Source organism: Lytechinus pictus, chromosome 16 (assembly GCF_037042905.1).
Source record: "Lytechinus pictus isolate F3 Inbred chromosome 16, Lp3.0, whole genome shotgun sequence".
In the NCBI taxonomy this organism is placed as follows: Eukaryota; Metazoa; Echinodermata; class Echinoidea; order Temnopleuroida; family Toxopneustidae; genus Lytechinus; species Lytechinus pictus.
Window position 1 is genome coordinate 6,684,544 of NC_087260.1, and position 22,916 is coordinate 6,707,459.

At 36.1% G+C, this 22,916-nt stretch overlaps 1 protein-coding gene across 1 annotated transcript; it reads right to left on the reverse strand.

Moving 5' to 3' along the window:
• Positions 1–22,772, reverse strand: LOC129279283 (dynein regulatory complex protein 9-like). Its single transcript, XM_054915378.2, has 10 exons — positions 22,657–22,772; positions 14,179–14,369; positions 12,090–12,337; positions 11,130–11,258; positions 8,057–8,169; positions 7,346–7,476; positions 6,494–6,568; positions 5,834–5,965; positions 4,308–4,409; positions 1–3,521 (listed from the first exon to the last, which is right to left on the reverse strand). The coding sequence occupies exons 2-10, from the start codon at positions 14,302–14,304 to the stop codon at positions 3,396–3,398; spliced, it is 1,182 nt and encodes a 393-aa protein (XP_054771353.2). The 5' UTR covers positions 14,305–14,369; positions 22,657–22,772; the 3' UTR covers positions 1–3,395.
• Between the last annotated feature and the right edge of the window lie 144 nt (positions 22,773–22,916).

Sequence of the window (22,916 nt, forward strand, 5' to 3'; positions counted from 1 at the left end):
TTGGTGTATTTTTGCATTGCAGTGTATAATTTTATTGCTCATGTTTTCTATTTAGCACAAAGTTTGGTTTATTAACCTTGCAATCATATCTTGGAATTCACTCTTAGAGAATATTACACTTGCGTGAGCACTATCTTTTTCGGTACAGTAATCATTTTTATAAATTTGCACATAACATAGATATGCATTAAGAATATCCATAAGATTATACATTGAATGCAAAGAATTGAAAGAAAAGTTTCGAAGGCATGGGAGACATGCCTTTTGTTTAAAAACAGAATTTTGATCTGAACGGATTGAAACTACTTAGGAATGTGATATCGTGAATGTTTGGTATATTCGAATGAAGAAGAAAATAGAACAGAGAAAGGCATAAGAAATGAGAGGAAGTAAGCAGAGCTGCAGAGAGGGGATAGGTTGTGTAACGAAGTCAGAAGAAGAGGCAAGCCATGAGTAATAATGAAAGAGGGCGATTGAGACAGGGAGATGGTGAGAGAGTGGGAGGGAGAGGAGGGGGGTGTTAGGGTTAGAAAGAAAAGGGGGAGCATTGAAGAAACAAGGAAGGGAGTAAGAAGCGGAGGGGAGAGGAGAAGATACGGAGGGGAGGGGGCGGATAGGTTGTGTAACAAAGTCAGAAGTAGAGGGCAAGAGGCAAGCCATGAGTAATAATGAAAGAGGGCGATTGAGACGGAGAGAGATGGTGAGAGAGTGGGAAGGAGGGGGGGGGGGTGTTGGGGTTAGAAAGAAACTTAGGGGAGAAGTGAAGAAAGAGGGGGACTCAGGAAGAGTAACCATCAGTAGTCAAAGTGTTAAAGTGATGGTCCGGGCTGAAAGTATTTATAGCTTAATAAATAGAGTAGAATTCACTGAGCAAAATACCAAAAATTTCATCAAAATCGGATAAAAAATATCAAAGTTATTGAATTTTACAGTTTAGCAATATTTTGTGAAAACAGTCATGAATATTCATTAGGTGTGCTGATGTCACATCCCCACTTGTTCTTTTGTATTTTATTATATGAAATTAGGTTTATTCAGATTTTTACCTCCAAGAACTAGAAAACTTGGATTGATAACTGATTTAGTGCATTAAATATTTATTGCTGCAACTTATTTCATTATAAGGAGACATATCATTCAAACAAGTATGAAATAATGAAAAAAATATGATTTTATGTAATAACATAAGAAAACGGAAAGTGGGGAGATGTGACATCATCAGCCCACCTAATGAATATTCATGACGACTGTTTTCATAAAATATTGCTAAACTTTAAACTTCAATAAATTTATTATTTGTTATCCGATTTTGACGAAATTTTTGGCATTTTGCTCAGTGAATTCTACTCTATGTATTAAGATATAAATATTTTTAGCCCGGACCATCCCTTTAAATGGTATTTCAAATCAACTCGGGGTACCCAGATCTTTGTAATATCTAATAATCACTTCAAAAAATGTTCCTGTACATTACAAAAATATTTTCTTGAAGTTATTTGAAAAACGAACTCATATGACGATGCTTATACAGTAGAGATATAGTTTATTTACATGACATAATGGACGGAGAAAACAGACATCAAGAATATAAATATACATATGTATATAGTCCATTTTAAATTCCATTATAAATTAATTAATCTTATTTAAATAGATGACAAGAGAATAGAAAGGTGATTTAATGTATTTGCTTCAAAAGATATATGGGGTGTAGTTCAAATGCATAAAATCAAAGTGTATCTCTTTAAGAATAAATATATTGTAATCAATCGCTCCAATGTCTTGACACAGCATTAATTCATGGGAAATATTGTGCATATATTTGAAATAACTGACATTGCATTTCAGGACCTACCAATCAATAAATTCCTTTGTCAAAGGACGCATCAATATCATATTTCAAAAATGTACTTCTCATTCACTCTGTTTCATTTTCAGAGTCTTCATATTCCTTTTTATTGATAATGAAGGATGCAGCGGGCCCTGGGGCCCGTTGCAGAATGAGTTGCAATCAATCGCAACTCTAAAAAATCATGCGTAACTTCATTTTCAACCAATCAACAGCGCGCATTTGGGACTTGCGATTGATTTTTTGACTTGCGTTTAAACGCAACTCTTTCTGCAACAGACCCCAGGGCCCATTGCATCAAGGTTACTATTATGATAAATTTGCCATCCAATGTTTACTACCATGGTAACGCTGATCGACAGCCAATCAAAATCAAGGATTTAATGCAAGTTACAATTGCATGGAAAAGTTATCATAATGGGAACTTTTATGCAACAGGACCTAGGCCAACTTTGGTCTTGGTGAAAATTTCAAAGTTTATGGGATGAAATTTAATTACTTGGCCTTGGAGGCTGGCCTAGTTGCAGTATTTTTTCTCTGAACCTTTGGGGTTTCAAACCCTTTCTAACACTCTGAACCAAGCAACATATCTTAAGACTTATATTTCAAATTCTCATGTCAATTTTAAACAAGAGAAATGAAAATCCGTAAATCAGATTCAGGACCACAGCCAGTTTGGAACCCACACCCTAAGACTTGTTACTGGAAGCACATAGACTTATACCATTGCCCAATGCTGAAAACCTGCCAAAAAGAATGAAAATTATTCTATATCCTTATATTAGTCTTCAAGAAAATTCATGAGGCATAGTCCTTGATCGAATAAACCCTATATTATTATAACATTTTCCTAATCGTGAAGCCACTTGTAACCCCAAAGGTTCAGAAAAAACAATTTGTGTCCCAGTTTCACAAAAACAGTGTGCGAGCTATGAACAACTTGTCCTGCAAAAGCAATGAGTGATTAATGACCCTTTCTTGTGATAAATCAGATTCTTAATAATTTGAAGTTTCATAAGCTTAAGTTGAATTCCAATCTATGTACATGTCGATTAAAATCATTGTTAAAAAGCACTGAATGCAAAGTTGGATGTTTTATCTAGATTTGATAATGATTGTAGAAAGATAACTACCCTTATGTAAATGCAGGGAAATGTTGGCGTTTATCATTTAGAACAAGAAAGAATCACAAGTCAAGCATAACTTACGAAGAGCTTCATAAAATGGCTTTAAAGGTCAAAGACATGTTTTCCACATTCTCCCAAATCTGCATCACCACAATTTATTTTTCAGTAAACCAAAGTATTATTTAGTGTTACTAGAGGGGATCCAACAATAGTCAGTACTAGGAATTGGAGAACTTTTCTTTTGCATGCGATTATTGACCATTTGGAATGTTTAATGTCATCACTGTAATACCTTCCACCCTATATCTCTGCAAATGTTCATCATCAGATCGACATCAAAATTTACGGAAAGGCGGTGAGATAAGAAAACAAATCATGTAAAGAATTGATAAGGCTCTGGCTTGGACAGAATGAGTGATCTACTTCTTTTTCTTTCCCTTCTTCTTTCCAGACCCCTTCTTTCCTTTCTTCCCCTTCTTCTTCTTTTTCTTGCTGTATGGACCCAACTGCTTCCGGACCATCACCCCCCTCCACCAAGACTGAAGCTGTAAGGAGAAAATACAAAAAGGAAAAAACAAATAATCAAATTGCTGCTTATATTAACCCCCGAAAAAAAAACCCACAAACTAATAAAGTGATCACTCTCTTCCTTATTTTCTATTTCTGTATTGAAACATCTTTTGACGACAAACCTTTACAAAAAACAATGCTACTCTGGCAATCGGTGCCCTCAAACTTTGCAAGAAATAAGTTTAGTTCATTGCTCTTTAAGTCAAACTTTGGCAATTCGCAACATTTCAACAAGTGTGGACTTTGTATTCCCAATTAAGACATCACTTATCATTTCTAGTTGATTTTCCCTTATACTGCATTTTAACCAGTCTTCTTTGTGCATCATTAGCTTTCATTCATCCAGGGCTAAAGGGATAAATTCTACACTGACCTCTTTCCTGGCAGCTAACTAATGCAATGGGTGATTTCAAGTTCAATGTTGACCTTTTGGTATTGGTGTTAGGTCAATTTTTACACATTTATAACGCCAAACATAAAATGAAGATGGTCCCGAAAAATGTCAATAATGTGAAGCAATCCCAATTTCAACACCAAGGCCAACAACGGACTTGTAGACTGCTACAAAACTTGCATTCTTATTGAGCACTGAAAGTGATACATTATTTTGACCAAAATAAATGATAAATAAATTGATATTAATTTCAACCATGCAACAATGAAAGACTGATTTATTTCAGAGGTTAATATTGCCAATTCCAAGATCATGTGATCCTATTATCCGTAAATTAATCTTGTCTTATTGAAATACAGTCTCTTACCAAGACACATGACTTGAGCTCCTCTTCTTCCTGCTCTGCCTTTCGTCTCGCTTTCTCTTTCTCTATCCTATCTTCAACACACACCTGCTCATATTCTACGTACTGTCAAAGACAAAAAGGGAAGGAAATATTATGAATTCGACAATTCATGCAGTCAAGTATGTAGCTTTGCTGGCTCTATGTTACTTTGTTTGTAAATTGTTCCATACTGGGTAAGAACTATGAGCAAATATGAATACTGAGAAACGATGACTATAAGAATGATCCCATTCAAAGATAGTTCATAATGGAGCGTTGTGGCCCAGTGGATTAGTCTCCGGACTTTAAAACCGAGGGTCGTGGGTTCAAATCCCAGCTATGGTGTAAATTCCTTCGGCAAGAAATTTATCCACATTGTGCTGCACTCGACCCTGGTGAGGTGAATGAGTGCCCGATAGGATTTATTCCTTGGAACGCTTTAGCGCCTATTAATATGGTGGCTGAGCTACAGCCGGGGTAATAATATGATACCAAGTATCAAAGCACAGTTGAGTAAAAGCGGAATGATTTTTTTGTGTATGTCCAATGGGAATTCAGGTCAGTTTTCACTCATGTTAGGCACTTTTGGATGAAATTGGAGATGTAAATTATACACAAAATTTTTAAAAAACATTGCATATTTCTAATGCTCACTGTGCTCTATCATCACGGCACCAGGCTATTATTAAGGAGAAAACTAATTCAGTTGTGAGGGTAAATTGCCTATTTGTCTATTGCCAACTCATAATAATAATAATATGCAACATTTATACATCGCTTAATACAAATGTTTCAAAGCGCTGCATACTATTACCTCACCCTAGCATGGCTATCCTGATCGGACGCTCGAGCAGTCAAGAAATTCCTTTCTAACGGGTACTGGGTGGAGAGTGGCATATGTAGATGAACACCTTGCCAAAGGACGTGAGTGCTGTGGTGGGGTTTGAGCCCTGGACCTTGTGATCCAAGGTCCAGAGACTTGTCCACTGAACCACAACACGTCTCCACAACTCATCCACTCATTGCATGGTCTACCTTCATTTGGTCAAATGCCATCCATCCATCCACATTGCGTCTAACATCCATTTCATCCGATAACCATTTGGTCCAATCATCACTTTGTCTGATTACCAGTTCGTCTATGACCAAATCGTCCCACAACCAGTAGGTCTAATATCAATTTTACTTTCATTCATTTTGCCCAAGTAACACTTCGTCCAATTAGACCAAACGGTATATGGACTAAATGGCTATTGGATTAACTGGTTATTAAGCGAAGTGGTGAGTGGACAAAATGGCAATTACACCATGTGGATAGTGGACGAACTGATAGTAGACCAAATGAGAGTAGACGAGTTGGTAATTGGATGAATTGGCATTAGACCCCATTAGTGTGGCAGACGGGCTGGTTAATCAAACCTGTACTGTTCGCGATTCGTGTCACATATGGCTATCCCTAGTTTAACCAGAATTTACATTAAACCCAAAGAGTCTACCCTGGTTCTTACCAGTTTAGTGAGTTCTTGAAGCCTTGCCAGATCATTAGCCTTTGAAGCCTTGAGGACTTCTAGTTCATGCGTCTTGGCTTCAACATCTTTATCATACTTCTCCATCCAATATTCGACCTTCTCCTCCATTTCCTACAAGAAAGTTTAAAAGAAAACCAGGAAAATGCTTCCACAAATTATAAAATGTTGCCTGAATCAAAGACCAATGATTACAAACTGGGTGTTGACGCGTTGGCCTGGAATCCAAGCTACATTGGGAAGGTACGAATTGATGCGGGTCGGGGTTCAAGCCCTGGTCACGTCTTTCAAATGGTTATAATAAAGGTCGGCAAAAAAAAAAAATCTATATATGTCTGCATCAATACAATATTGAAAGGTCATTGTAAAGGTTTTGTAAATAATGATGGTAATTTATTGTTCTGTAAATAGTACAAATGTATGTTAAAATAGAGTAATGTTTAATGATAAGAATTGATACCAACTATAAATGTCGATGAATTGTGGATGTACTTAATCTATTTGATATGCAGGGGGGAATATTTGATTTAATAGCGTTTCACTGTTTTCTTAGCTCCCATTGCCGAATACTACTGTTACACTGATAACAATGAATAAATGTCTGTGAGATTTGGTATTAAATTCAATTAATTCTACACTTACAGTTTGATGTCTCTTGAGATATGTTTCTATTTCTGTGTTAACTCTCTGTTCCTCATCTACTTTCTGTTTTAGGAGCTGAAAGATGAAAAGAAAAGAAACAGGATTGAAAATATCAATAGTTGTCTTGACAACTACCACCACCACCAACATATTCATTACCAGCACTATCATCACCAACATTACTAGTTCACTACCATTATCCTCTTCATCATTATCATGAAAATACCACCACAACCAGCATTAGCATCACCGCCACCGCCTCCGCCATCATTATTGTCGTCAGCAGCCCCATCAACATCATCACCATCATCAACACCACCACAATCATCATCACCATCATCAACACCACCATCATCATCATCATCATCAACGCTGACACAATCATCATCATCATCACCATCATCATCAACACCACCATCATCAACATCATCATCAACAATGACGCAATCATCATCATCATCAACACCACCATCATCTTATCTTACCTTCATCATTCATTCATTTCTTTGTGAACGAGCATCTCTTCTGTATCATCATGACCACCACCAAAAGCATCATCATAATCCTTCTCCTCATCTTTATCATTATCATCACCACCACCTCCACCACCACCAACTGCCAGCACCATCATCATCATCATCATCAAAATCATCATCACTATCATCATCATCAAAATCATCATCATCATCATGATCATCATCAAAATTATCATCATCATCACCATCATTATCATCATCATCATCATCAAAATCATCATCATCATCAAAATCATCATCATCATCATCACCATCATCATCATCACCCCCCCCCCATCACCATCACCACCACCACCACCACCTCCATCGATCTCACCTCTATTTCATCCTTCATCTCTTTCTCTGTGAGGTAGCATCTTTTCTGCATCTGACCCACTGCGACCTCTGCATCTTTCTGTACATATTTGCCCTCCATACTAGTCTTAGCCTTCATCTCCTGAAGTTGATCTGAAATGGACCAGCATAATCAAATTCAATTTATTGCATTTCATAAATATGTGCACAACGAAAGATTCCTTCAGAAAATACCTTGTCCTAAAACAAAGATAACTTGGGGATAGTGCATTCAGCTACGGAATTTGTAAGCTGTAGAGCCAACTTCTGATGGTCTGTTCCTACTTTGAAAACATTGTGAAAGACTCACAAGTGCAGGGAAGTATATTATGTATTATAATAGAATAAGAAGTTTCTATCAAAGCGCGCGCAGTTGATAATATTTAAATAGTGGTTGTGCGATACAAATTTATCTTACTATTTTTAAGTGCCATTTTTGTAACATCACTCCTTCGCGTTAATCCTGCGAGATTGGTCGACAACAATGTACTCAACTCCAGGGGCCCGTAACACAAAGCTTAGCAATGATTGTAGAACATTTTTCTACGATTGATTCCATTGCCTACAATGTGCAATCAATCGTAAATTGAGCGTACGATTAATCGCTAGCCTTTGTGTTACGGAACCCAAGGCATGTTATCATCATGTTTCTCTTTCGACACTGTTATTATTGTCATTGTTGTTATCATATTACCTTTCAAATGAGCAATCATTTGGTTCCGTTGTTGAGTCTCCTCCTCTCTCTCGACCCTCACCGTGGCGATCTGTTTCTGGAGGGATTTGATTTTCTTGCGACCCTCCTCTTCTCTAATTCACAAAAATAAAACCGAATGTTGACAATAAACTTGGTTAACTTCCAGAGATGACAGTCTGTTGAGGCACTGCAAAAGATATCTGTTCAATTGTAATAGATTCAAAGCATAATGGGCATTGCCAGAAAGTTGATTTGCAAAGTAATTCAAATCAATCAAAATTTGTTGCTTGATGTGCTTGATTTTGGGGACATACATGTACACTTGAACATTTAAGTTTCTTGCAACACCCCATAACAGTATACACAATATACAGTATAATGTTACGAATGTTAATGAAATCTTATTTGAAAGTGTAGAAATTAAGAACTACGATCCTCAAATCTATTTCAAGGCTTACTTTCATTTGGTCCAATGCAAATTCGTCCAGTTGCCAACTCCTGTACTATCATTTTGTCTACCATCAGTTCGTCCACTATCCACATGGTCTAAATGCCATTCCCTCCACTCACCATTTTGTCTAATAACCAGTTGGTTCAAAAGCCATTTAGTCCATATACTAGTACCATTTGGTCTAATAGACTCTAATTACGGTAGGCTAAATGGTAATTGGACAAAACAAATGAAAATAAAGCAAATATTAGACCAACTGGTTAGGAGACGAAATGATCATCGACAAACTGGTGATTAGACGAAGTGATGATTGGACTAAATAGTTATTGGACCAAATGTTGATGGACGGAATGGCATTAGACTAAAAGAAGGCAGACCATGTATTGAGTGGACGAGTTGGCAGTGGACTAATTGGCAATTTACCTATTTCAACAATTATTCAAATAAACATTTCTGCACTTTAACCTGTCTCAGGATACGACAACCTACAATGGAAGGTATCATACTCCATACTAAACTTAAATTTCAGATCACACTTCCATGGAATGGTAGGTTTCATTCATAACAAAGATAAAGTACCAAATAATTCATTGACATTTACTGTATTATCAAATTATTTTACAACAATTGGAAAAAACAAATATTCCACTGAATGATTAAAATTATTTTTTTTCATGTTGATTGTAACGATAAACGGCACCCCACAGAACTGAACTACTGCTACCGACAAACCAACCCATTGGGTTCCTGAATGGCCTTTTAATTGCCAATTAATAGAGGTGCCGTGGCTGAGTGGTCTAAGGCGCCGACTATACATTTGAAAGTCCGGGGTTCGATCCCCCGCGACGGCACCTATGCCCGTGAGCAAAGCAATCAATCGACAGTGCTCTTTTATCCTATATTCAAATAAATGGAAAATGCTATATGCATTCTGGGAAACTAGGTGTGGACTTTGAAAAAAAAAAATTCAGGAAATGTTATTTTTTCATCTGAATTTCTGTCTCTTGCTACATGTATATCATTTTAACGATTTTCAGAGTAGAAACAAAAATGTGTTGGTTGCATTATTGACTTGCACAAGAGGCCACAGGTATTATTTTGTATTATCCACACTAATCACATTTTTTAACATAAATGTTTTGAAAAACAAAACAATCATATAAGATATAAGATAAAACATTTTTTTTTAGAAGACTGGGTCAGGTTATGGTTAGTTGAAAATGTTGTTAAATCAATCTACAGATAGAATACAGAATATTTCAGGAGAGGATATTCTCTAGTTGCAGACATAAAAATCTACCCCTTAGGTAAAATACAAATATACCAGGCTTTGAGTAAGTATAGCGGGAATTATTCATCCGAGGTTGGACTGGCATTACTATAGTGATTATGCCAGTACAACCGAGGATGAATAATTCCCTCTATACTTTCGAAATAAAGGCCTGGTATATTTGTTTTATATCCTACTTTAATAAGTTATAGAAATGGATCTTGATAATCTAGTTCTTGTACTCTTAGTTCATCTTTTTTTCAATCTAAATCAAACTAGCTGCGCTGACTGACCTACTTTTCCTGAAGCGCTTAGCTACGCGCTCAGTGCGCGGAACGCATATTAGTGCTTGCGCCATCATGATCTGTGACGTCAATGATGGAATAGTCGACTATTTCATCATTGACGTCACGGAATAGCACATTTTCTTCGGTGGGCGTTTCATTTCCGACATAATCGCAAAATAGTGAGAATATGTTTGATCACATGATGCTATTTAAACCAATCAGCATACAGGATTTAATTTATGTAGGATATAAAATGGTATATTGTTTCTACTTGACATAAGATGCCAGCAAAAATGGCAGAGAATAATAAAGTACTTCTACTTCTTAGACGATACTCAGCAGGATCCATAAGTCAGGATGTCGTGCTAGGTGTACTCTTTCAAAGTAAACTTGTTTTCAACTAAGTATAAGAATTTCTTTCCAACTATAAGATCATGGTTTTTTTCTTAACTATGAGATCTTATTTTAAAACCTTTTAGGCCCAAATTTACAAAGGTAGTTTTGAAAACCCACGGTTGAGTCCATGGTTTATGCATATTTCCTGTATAAATTACGCTTATTTTACCGCGTATATTAAAACTGTCCAATGCTGATGCGCGCTTTTGCCACAGTGCGCCAAATTGATGCCTGTTGCCGTGGTTATTCACGGTATTTTATTCATGAGTCCACTGTTTTGGATTAATGAGTCCACTCTTCAAACAGTGGACTCATGAATAAAATAGCGTATCTAACCATGGTAACAGGCGTCGATTTGGTGCACTGTGACAAAAGCGTGCATCAGCATTGGACATTTTTTATATACGAGCTAAATTAAGCGTAATTTATGCAGGAAATCTGAATAAACCATGGATTCAACCGTGGGTTTTCAAAACCACCTTTGTATATTCGTTAGATTCAACTTACTTGAGAATAGTGTTTTGAAGCTCCGCCTTCTTATCTTTCTCCATGGAAACAGCCTGGACAATGGCTGTAAACATCTTTTGTCGATTCAGGAAATCTGAATAAACCATGGATTCAACCGTGGGTTTCAAAACCACCTTTGTGAATTCGTTAGATTCAACTTACTTGAGAATAGTGTTTTGAAGCTCCGCCTTCTTATCTTTCTCCTTGGTAACAGCCTGGACAAGGGCTGTAAACATCTTTTGTCGATTCATCTCATCCAATGTGGCACTCAGAACATCTTGAAGGAATTGTCTGAGGGGAAAGAAAATGGACACAATCTTTGAATACACGGACAGTAAAATTGTATTATCAATCTCACGGTATTTGCATTCTTCATTGAAAACACATCACTGTAGGGAAGGAGTTAATTAGATCATTATTTCAATTGTGTAGTACAAGCAAGAGGAGTACCAAAGCACAGGAGAGTATGGTTGTTGCACTATATGAGTTCATCTTATTATCAATCATCGTATTGATTGAACAAGTTGGAACACCTGTCTGATGAATAGGAGTCATAACTCGTCCTCCCAAATACTTTTTTTAAAAGTGACCGTCTGTCTTCTTGTCAGGCGTTCCATGTTTTACTTAGAATAGAGGAGGGGATAGTAATTATAATATACAGTTCTTGTATAGCGCATATCACATTATGAATAATGTCTCTAGGCGCTTCCAAAGGACTTGGATATTATTGCCCCAGCTGTAGCTTGGCAGCTGTAATTACTAAGATTACAGCGCACACGCATTTCAAGGAATAAATTCCTGCCAGGTACCCATTCACCTCACCTGGGTTGAGTGCAGCACAATGTGGATGAATTTCTAGCTGAAGGAAATTACGCCATGGCTGGAATTCGAACCCACGACCCTCTGTTTCAAAGTCAGAAGACTAATCCACTGGGCCACAATGCTCCACACGAATAATAACATCATTATTTGAATTAGAAGAGAAAGAAATCAGACAAGCATTCATTGAAGCCGGATGTAAAAAAAAAGAAATTTATGACATCTTGAAACTTTGTCATAAAACAGTTTTATGCGTAACATAGAGATCTGCCAATATTGAAGAGCTCGAGGGAGGGTTCTCACCTATCATCCTGCATCTTGTAAAGATTATCTGATGTCAACGGACTCTGCTTCAAACTCTTGGCAAACGTCTGATTGGCAGTCCGCAGACCGCCCACCACGGATCCGATCTCCTGGTTGTTGTCGTAGAGACGGCCCGCATCCCGCTTTGGCCCCGCCCGAAGGTCAGCCCTCTGCTGGATCAGATTCTCGTACTTGGATTCCAGGTTCTTTTGACTGTCAAGGATCTGACTGATTTCATCTCCAACCATCTAATCATCGGAAGTTAAACGTGGAATGGATTATGATTAATTTATTTCATAAACATGTGTCAACAACATTATCTTGAGAGGCTTGTGGTACAGCCACTTTGTCCTAAGACACAAATGGGTCAGACAGGGGCCGCGGAACGGTTTTCAAAAAATCACAATCATATGGTAATTTTTACGTTTTTGTACACGGTTTTAGAAAAAAATGGGGGGGCCTGAAGCCCCCCAGCCCCCCCCCCCTGCTTCCGCGGCCCCTGTCAGAAAAAATAAGGCTCAATTAGTGGAGCTATTGACATCCCAGGAAAGCTATGTTTAAGTAAAGTTTTTTAATTACTTTGAAAGAAAAAAAGTTATCAATCAATGCATGGTCTTGAGTAAGACATCACCTCTCAGGATTAACTAGTATGAGTGACATCACAATAAGAGTGCTACATACATGCATGAATATGAAATGCACAAATTGAAAAATAGGTTTAGCATGCTATTTTAAATGTATACCCCCCCAAAAAAGGTTTATATCCACTAAAATCGAGCATAAGTTGAAATTGATCCTCAACTCTTTGAAGAACTTTTTTAGATCAATCTTAAGTATAGACAAGCAGATCTTAAAAAACTGTGACGCTGCATAGGTCAAGTCCACCTCAGAAAAATGTTGATTTGAATCAATAGAGAAAAGGCAGACAAGCATAATGCTGAAAATTTCATCAAAATCGGATGTAAAATAAGAAAGTTATGACATTTTTAAAGTTTTGCTTATTTTTCACAAAATAGTTATATTCACAATTTAGTCTCATGCAAATGAAGGAATCAATGATGCCCGTCACTCACTATTTCTTTTGTTTTTTAGTGTTTGAATTATACAATATTTCAATTTTTACAGACTTGACAATGAGGACCAACTTGACTGAACCATATAATGTTAAACAATGGTAATTCCACATGTTCAGAGCGAATTAAAACTTGGTTTCACAGGACAATGAGGAGAAAATTAGAATATTTCATTAAATAAAATACAAAAGAAATAGTGAGTGAGTGATGTCACCAGTTGCCTCATTAGCATAATGACCAGGATGTGCATACATATGGTAAGTTGGTTTCAATAAAAACCTAGAAAAATAGAGAAAAATATTATTGAGGTTTGATGAAGATTTGTCAATGAATAACAAAGTTGTGAATTTTAAAAGTTTTGTTTTTCTGATGTCACAGAAGAGCAGCCCCTCCATATGTGGTGTGTGATGAAAATTTTTTTTAATGACATTTTCTATAAAAAACATATAAGTGATTTTATTTGTGCAGGGGATATATCATCAGAAATATAGTTTCTATACGGAAAATATTTTGATTCATCACATTGATTTTTTCAGAATTCAAAGTTTTCAATTATTTGTGCAGAGGATATATCATCAGAGACAGAGTTTCTTTAAGAAAAATATTTAATTCCTCATATTCATTTTTTATCTTCGAAATTCCAAACTGTCTCATGCTTTGATTTTCATCCAAACTTCAATTTCTTTCTTTTTTTTTGCTTTTCTTAAAACCAACTAACAACTGGGGTGATATACCCCTTTAAAAGTTTCCTTTGTCTTTATCTATATCGTAGGGGCGTTGTGGTCTAGTGGTTACGACTCTCGTCTTTCAATCAGAGGGACGTGGGTTCGAATCCCAGCCATGGCGTGTTTTCCTTCAGCAAGAAAGTTACCCACATTGTGCTGCACTCGACCCAGGTGAGGTGAATGGGTACCCAGTAGGATTTATTCCTTGAAGTATCAAGCGCTACAGTAGAGTATATGCAATTATGGTAGCTGCTCTATACAAATGGAACATACTATTATTATCTTATCTACCTCATTTGCATCCTGCCTTCCTTCAAAAGTTGACGGCATAATCTTCCCCAGCACTGCCAGCTGATCCACTGTATCAGCTAATACTGTGCTGAGGTACACAGAATCAAGAGATGTAAGCTCCGACATCTCGACTCCCTTCTTCTGCTCCTCAGCTCCGAATGGTAAAATCTTGGTCTCTATTCGGACTCAATCTGAGGAAAAATAATAAAGATTTGTTATAAACAACTCTAAACTTGACAAGAAAATTGATCTTGTAGCTCCACAAAGTTCCACTGGAATGAACTTTCTAGCAATACATGTATGTCGTGAAAGACTGATGTAGTATGGTTGGACCTAGCCTGTATCGACCACCTAATTTTCTATGCATCATATCTCAATTTCAATTTCAATTCAATTTATTGACCATTAAAAAGACATCAAAATATTTACAAAAATAACATGATACAAATAAACTACTGTAATACAAAATATGACAGGTTACAAATTACTTAATGGTCAAGACCCTAAGAAGCAAAACTGCTTATAGCCGGGGCCCTACAAATACACAAATATAACCGGTAAAAAAAAAAAGGTTATAAAAATAAACACACACACACCCAAACATCATCACAAAATGCAAAAACACAGAAGATAGAATAGAATAGAAGACAAGATAAAAAAAATACAAAGGGGGGATTGGAGTTGTTTAAATAATTGAACAAAAATGACTTTGATAGTGATTTAAATCGTGAGAGTGTTGTGCTGTTTTTAATGTCATAAGTGAGAGAATTCCATTCTTTTGCCCCAATATATCTGATCGAATTACGAATAAAATTAATTTTAGAAAAAGGAATACGTAAGTTGTTTTGATGTCTGGGAGAGTAATTATGAATTTGAGAGTTTGTTTGAAACATTCGTGAGAAATATTCTGGAAGGGTGCCTTTGTGAAATTTAAACATAACAAGTGGAATGCCTCTGGCCGTCTCACCTGCATCACGCGATTCAATATAGCAGCAGTGCTGATTTTGAAAACTACTATAACTCGCACAAGATGTTCAGTGATACTTGGTTACTCTTATTTCCACGTTTTATGAACTAGACCAATACACTTATAGAGATATGATGGCAATTCAACAAATACCCCCAACGTGGCCAAAGTTCTTTGACCTTACATGACCTTTGACCTTGATCATGTGACCTGAAACTCGCACAGGATGTTCAGTGATACTTGATTACTATTATGTCCAAGTTTTATGAACTAGACCAACACACTTTCAAATTTATGGCTGTAATTCAACAAATACCCCAATTTGGCCAAAGTTCATTGACCCTAAATGACCTTTGACATTGATCATGTGACCTGAAACTTGCACAGGATGTTCAGTAATACTTGATTACTATTATGTCCAAGTTTCATGAATCAGATCCATAAACTTTCAAAGTTATGATGGTAATTCAACAGATACCCCCAATTCGGCCAAAGTTCATTGACCCTAAATGACCTTTGACCTTGGTCATGTGACGTGAAACTCATGCAGGATGTTCAGTGATACTTGATTAACCTTATGTATAAGTTCCATGAACTAGGTCCATATATTTTCTAAGTTATGATGACATTTCAAAAACTTAACCTTAGGTTAAGATTTTGATGTTGATTCCCCCAACATGGTCTAAGTTCATTGACCCTAAATGACCTTTGACCTTGGTCATGTGACATGAAACTCAGGCAGGATGTTCAGTAATACTTGATTAACCTTATGGCCAAGTTTCATGAACTAGGTCCATATACTTTCTAAGTTATGCTGTCATTTCAAAAACTTAACCTCAGGTTAAGATTTGGTGTTGACGCCGCCGCCGCCGTCGCCGCCGCCGTCGCCGTCGCCGCCGCCGCCGCCGTCGGAAAAGCGGCGCCTATAGTCTCACTCTGCTATGCAGGTGAGACAAAAAATCCATGTATTTAAACGAATTAACTCAAATAAAGGTAACACTTTGTGTTTAACAAAAAGTGGCGCACTTGGACTCATATAATGAGAATTTGTTAACAAACGAACAGCTTTCTTTTGTAGAATAAGCAATTTAGATAAATTTGATTTAAAGGTGTTACCCCAAATAATATTACAATTGTTAAGATGGGGAAATAATATAGAATAATAAATATTAAGTAATACGCTGAGGGGCAAATAATCCTTAAGTCTACCGGTATACAGAACTCCAATACATTTTAGAACTTTATTACAAACATGATCAATGTGTTTTTTCCATTCCAAGTTTTCTTGGATAGTGACACCTAAAAAGTCATTACAATCTTTCCTTTCAATAGCAATGCCATCAATTTTAACATGTTCAATATTACTTACAATTCTTTTCTTTTTGGAATGGAAACTGACATACTTTGTTTTTTCAAGATTAAAGGACAAGTCCACCTCAACAAAAAGTTGATTTGAATAAAAAGAGAAAAATCCAACAAACATAACACTGAAAATTTCATATAAAATCGGATGTAAAATAAGAAAGTTATGACATTTTAAAGTTTCGCTTAATTTCACAAAACAGTTATATGCACATCCTGGTCGGTATGCAAATGAGGAGACTGATGACGTCATCCACTCACTATTTCTTTTGTATTTTATTACATGAAATATGAAATATTCTAATTTTCTCCTCATTGTCAAGTGAAACAACGATGAATTCCTCCCGAACATGTGGAATTAGCATTGTTTAATACTGTATGATTTAGTCAACTTGGTCCTTATTGTCAAATCTGTAAAAAAATGATATATTGTAGAATTCAAACAATAAAAAACAAAAAAAATAGTGAGTGATGGACATCATCGACTGACTCATTTGCATGACACTGAGTTGTGCATATCACTGTTTAGTAATAATAATAAGTAAAAAATAAGCGAAACTTTAAATGCCATAACTTTCTTATTTTACATCCGATTTTGATGAAATTTTAAGCGTTATGCTAGTTTCATTTTCTCTATTTATTCAAATCAACATTTTTCTGGGGTGGACTTGACCTTTAAGTTGTAGTTTATTACATTTGAACCAGTCTTTTAAGTTACATAATTCAGAATTGACTGTAGAAATAAATTTAGGTAAATTAGAGTGAGAACATAAAACAGCAGTGTCGTCTGAAAACAAGGAGAACTTAAACATTTTTGATGAGAAAAGAATATCATTTACATATAAAATAAACAAAAGCGGCCCCAAAACTGAACCTTGTGGAATTCCGATATCAATATTCATGTGATTAGCTTCGACACCATCGATCACCACATACTGTTTACGATTGGAAAAATATCTGGCAAACCACTGCAGTGGAATACCACGAACCCCATAATAATTCATTTTTCTCAAAAGAATGTGGTGATCGATGGTGTCAAAAGCCTTGGATAAATCCATAAATACTCCACAACAAAAATTACCTCTATTTAATTCTTCTAAGATAAAATCGGTAAAATTCAATATACTGAGATGTGCTAAAATCTTTACGAAAACCAAATTGGTCATTAATAAGAATTTTGAATCTATTTAGAAAATCATACAACCTTTTGTGCATCAGCTTTTCTTGAATTTTACTGAATATTGATAATAAAGCCACAGGCCTATAATTTTCAATATTCCCATCATTAGTTTTTGCTGTTAATTAGGTGAACTAACAGTAACACATGTACACTAAAGTTAGATCCTAGTATAGGGTGATTGCTAGACCAAAACCTTCGGTCTCAGTTTTATTGGTTGTTCCGCTGAACTCCGTTATATTTATTATTATATCCTACATAGAGTAAATCCTGGATAGTGATTGGTTCAAGTAGCATCATGTGACCGAATATATTTCAACTATGATGTTGCGTGACGTCAGACCTTGATATATTTTTGGATATACCAATATTCTGACGTCATTATTTCACAAAACTGGATATCTAGCTAAACTCTCGGACGCACTGGCTAGCGTATAGCGCACTCTCTCTCCCGGGCAAGTCCAGCGATGCGTCGGCGCAGGCACTAATCTGCGTTCCGCTGAGCGCGGTGGCTCGGAGAAAAGTAGGTAATTCAACGCAAGTTACCGGAATTTGCAAGCTCAGCGCATAGATTTTGGTTATAAATTATTAAAAGTAGGATATAAAACAAATATATCAGGCGTTTCATTCGAAAGCATAGTGGGAATTATTAATCCTCGGTTGGACTGGCAAAACTACTATATTTCCCTCGGGGCTTCGCCCCTCGGGAAAAATAGTAATTGTCAGACCAGCCTCGGATAAATAATTCCACTATACTTTCTCAAAGCCTGATATATTTGTTTATTATAATAATTATTTATAATCACGTATTGAATTTTAGTATTTGTTAAATAATAATTTTATCTATAAATTGTTCTTCAAAACGGCATTTTGTAACATCGCTAATCGAAGGTACATCATAACGAAGCGGTTGCTTAGTTGACAAATGGATTGAGGGTTCAACACGAGACCGGTCTGGTAAGAAACCTTCAATTTTTAACCTTTTATTTTACCCAATTTTTTAAGCCTTCATACGCCTTATGCGTAAAAATAAAGAAAATCACAAACATTTACGTGATTTTTATCTTAAAATATGGATTTCCTAGGCCTAGCGAAATCCATCTTTGTTTTGATGAGTCTCTTATATGGCAGGCGGTTCAACTTCACTTCAAGGCTCCATGATGAAGAAGTATATGTCGAAACATTGACAAATATCATCATGGTGACAATGACACGGAGTCCTCAACTTCAAATTTAATACATGATTATAAATAATTAGTAGTATTATACTAATTATCTATAATCACGTATTAAATTTTAGTATTTGTGAAATAATTTTTTTATCTATAAATTGTTCTTCAAAACGGCATCGCTAACCGGATGTACGTCATAACAAAGCGGTTCAAGGGTCAGGCTGTATTGTATTTGCTTTGTTGACAAACGGATCGAGGGATCTATGTGGAGATTGGTCTGGTAAGAAACGTCTCATTGTTACCATTTATAGTGAAATAATTTTTATCCCTTTATACGCATTAGGCGCATCAAGGTTCATAGATAAATAAAATTCGACCTTTCAATCCGATTTCACCCTCTAACTATGGATTTCCTAGGGAAATCCATCTTTGTTTACATGGGTCTCTTATACATATATGACCGGCGGTTCAAGACTCCATGATGAAGAAGTAGATGTCAAATTATTGATAAAACATCAATCATCATCATGGAGCCCTCAAGAGTAGGCTGGATCACTGATCCTGATCTGTTTGTCATCAAACTTCGCTAATTTCATATTTTTTGGAAAGGTGGTAAGCTGAATGTATTCGATATAAATTGGCATTATCGTGATCCAACTCCCCGGTGACTCGGATCCACGGATATTTTTTCACAACGTAAAAATTGTCCTACCTGTCTCTACCAACCTCGTAGTTGTGTGTCACTTGTCTCTTTTCAGTCTCCACTTTATTGGCGTAATAAATCAGAATTGCATCTACTTCTTTTCAATCTCTATTGCTTTAGTTCGTAAACTAGTACTTTTCATTTAATAAATCAGGATTATATTAATCTTTTTATGTTTCTCACAATATAAACTTTGCTTTATTTTGTCTACCTTTTTACTAAATAAATCAATAGGCCCTATCCCTCTTCAGTATCCATTGCTTTATTTTGACGATTCCTAATTTACTAAATAAATCAGAATTGCATCTACTTATTTTCAATCTCTATTGCTTTATTCCGTAAACTATACTTTTCATATAAATAAATCAGGATTATATTCATCTTTTATGTTTCTCACAATATAAAATTTGCTTTATTTTGTCTACGTTTTTACTAAATAAATCAATAGGCCCTATCCCTCTTCAGTCTCTATTGCTTTAGTTCGTTGATTCCTAATTTACTAAATAAATCAGGACTGCATCTACTTCTTTTCAATCTGCTTTATTTCGTAAACTAGCACTTTTCATATAAATAAATCAGGATTATATTCATCTTTTTATGTTTCTCACAATATAAAATTTGCTTTATTTCGTCGATTCCTAATTTACTAAATCAATCAGAATTGCATCTTCTTCTTTTCAATCTCTATTGCTTTATTTCGTAAACTAGCACTTTTCATATAAATAAATCAGGATTATATTAATCTTTTTATGTTTCTCATAATATAAAATTTGCTTTATTTCATCGATTCCTAATTTACTAAATAAATCAGAATTGCATCTACTTCTTTTCGATCTCTATTGCTTAATTTCGTAAACTAGCACTTTTCATATAAACAAATCAGGATTATATTATTTTTCTCACAATATAAAATTTGCTTTATTTCGTCTACGTTTTTACTAAATAAATCAATAGGCCCTATCCCTCTTCAGTCTCCATTGCTTTATTTCGTTGATTCCTAATTTACTAAATAAATCAGGATTGCATCTACTTCTTTTTCAGTCCTTATAGCTTTATTTTGTTGTACTTTTTATGCTAAATAAATCTCTTTTCATATATATGTTTCTTATGATTATGCTTTATTTCGTCTATCACGTTTTTACTAAAAAATATAAATCAAATTGCATCTCCCTCTTAACAGTCTCCATTGCTTTATTCCTCGTGCTCCGAGTTCCCTCCCGGTGTTTAATAGAGTACTGTCCAATTTCTCATAGGAGGGGACTTGGATAACGAGGAGTACTTTTACTCGTCATCCAAGTCCCCTCTCCTAAAAATACAAAACGGCAATTAACCCGTTGATATTCATCTACCCCTCATTTCCCTCCTCTTCAAAACCACTCTGCCACTTTTAGACAGTTTCCTAGAGATGATAAATGAATATTTTTGATAAGAATCATTAAAATTAATGAAAATCACATCAAAAACTCTATTTAACTGTCTAATTACTCCTCGTGATCCGAGTTCCCTCCCCGTGTTGAAGTACTGTCCAATTTCTCATAGGAGGGGACTTGGATAACGAGGAGTACTTTTACTCATCATCCAAGTCCCCTCTCCTTAAAATACAAAACGGCAATTAACCCGTTGATATTCATCTACCCCTCATTTCCCTCCTCTTCAAAACCACTCTGCCACTTTTAGACAGTTTCCTAGAGATGATAAATGAATATTTTTTATAAGAATCATTAAAATTAATGAAAATCACATTAAAAACTCTATTTAACTGTCTAATTACTCCTCGTGATCCGAGTCCCCTTCCCGTGTTAAGACTGTCCAATTTCTCATACAGGAGGGGACTTGGATAACGAGGAGTACTATTACTCGTGATCCAAGTACCGTCTCCTAAAAATAAAAAAAACGGCAATTAACCTGTTGATATTCATCTACCCCTCATTTCCCTCCTCTTCAAAACCACTCTTCGACAGTTTCCTAGAGATGATAAGATGATGAGTTCTGGTCTGAGTGGCATTATGTTCACGCATGGGAATAGTGCCTTTTTCATTTCAATACATTGGCACAGCACATTGCACAAATAGCACAGACTCAGTTTTCGAACTTATCCAAGCTAGGAAGACAACAAGTCACTTGACTGCAGGAACAACTCTATTTTTCCAGTAGATGCGGTATAAAGGTATAAATGAATATTTTCGATAAGAATCATTAAAATCAATGAAAATCACATTAAAAACGCTATTTAACTGTCTTATTACTCCTCGTGATCCGAGTCCCCTTCCCGTGTTGAGACTGCCAATTTCCCATAGGAGGGGACTCGGATAACGAGTAATATGCTATCACTCATTATCCGAGTCCCCTCCTATGAGAATTTTGTAGTCTCAACATGGGAAGGGGACTCGGATCACGAGGAGTAATTAGACAGTTAAATAGTGTTTTTAGTGTGATTAATTTTGTTTTATTTAGTGTTTTTTATCATTGTTTCAACTTGGAAGAATATATACAGCCATAGCATAGGACTAGGTCTAGGAGAGAAAAGAAAGACTATTTTTGTCGTTTGAAAGTGTCAGGGTCAGTTGTTATTGTGTCAATGGGAAAACGTGTGGTGGAAGTCCCTGTTCAGTGAGAAGCTTCGCACCGTTTCGCATCGCGAATAGATTTCTTTTGAAATTGAAAATCTTCCAACCGTGGATTCCATTTATTTATTTGAAAGATTGCTGATATTTGAGATGTTTCTCAAGTTTGTCCCCAGTGACTTGGATGACGATAAGGCCTGTAAATTTATCTTTATTATTTCTTCCCTTTTAATACCCCGTCAAAGAGCAAAATTGGGCGCGCCAGCGCAGCGCCTGATCCCTGAGCCCTGGCCCGAGGCTGAGCTACTCAGGCTCAGCTAGCTCCACATGACATGCACAGCCGCGCAAGCGGGCCCAGCCCGGCCCGCGGAGCTCCAGCACGACAACGTCAACGGTCCGAGGCGCACGGGCAAAACTGTCGACTTGTCTTTCGGCTAAACTCAGTAGATCTTTATTTAAGTCCATTATTCAAAGACACATTCTCGCAGAAGTCATAGGAAAGAACATATTCTAAGTTATTAGAGAAAACCTACCTGTTATCCCTTACGCCAACACCATGAAATTGGGGAGATTTCCCAGGAAGTAGGCCTTTCTACCTGCTTGTTTACGTTGTTTCCAAGCTCTTCCAAACGAAGGCTCGATCAGTATTAGTATGTAAAAAAATAACAAGAGTCCATATGAATATCAATCTTGTTAGTAAATTACTTTTATTAATATAACATAAAATTTAAATAAATATTTTAGTTATTTTCATATCAAAATCATTTATATCAATAATATCTGAATTCAGATA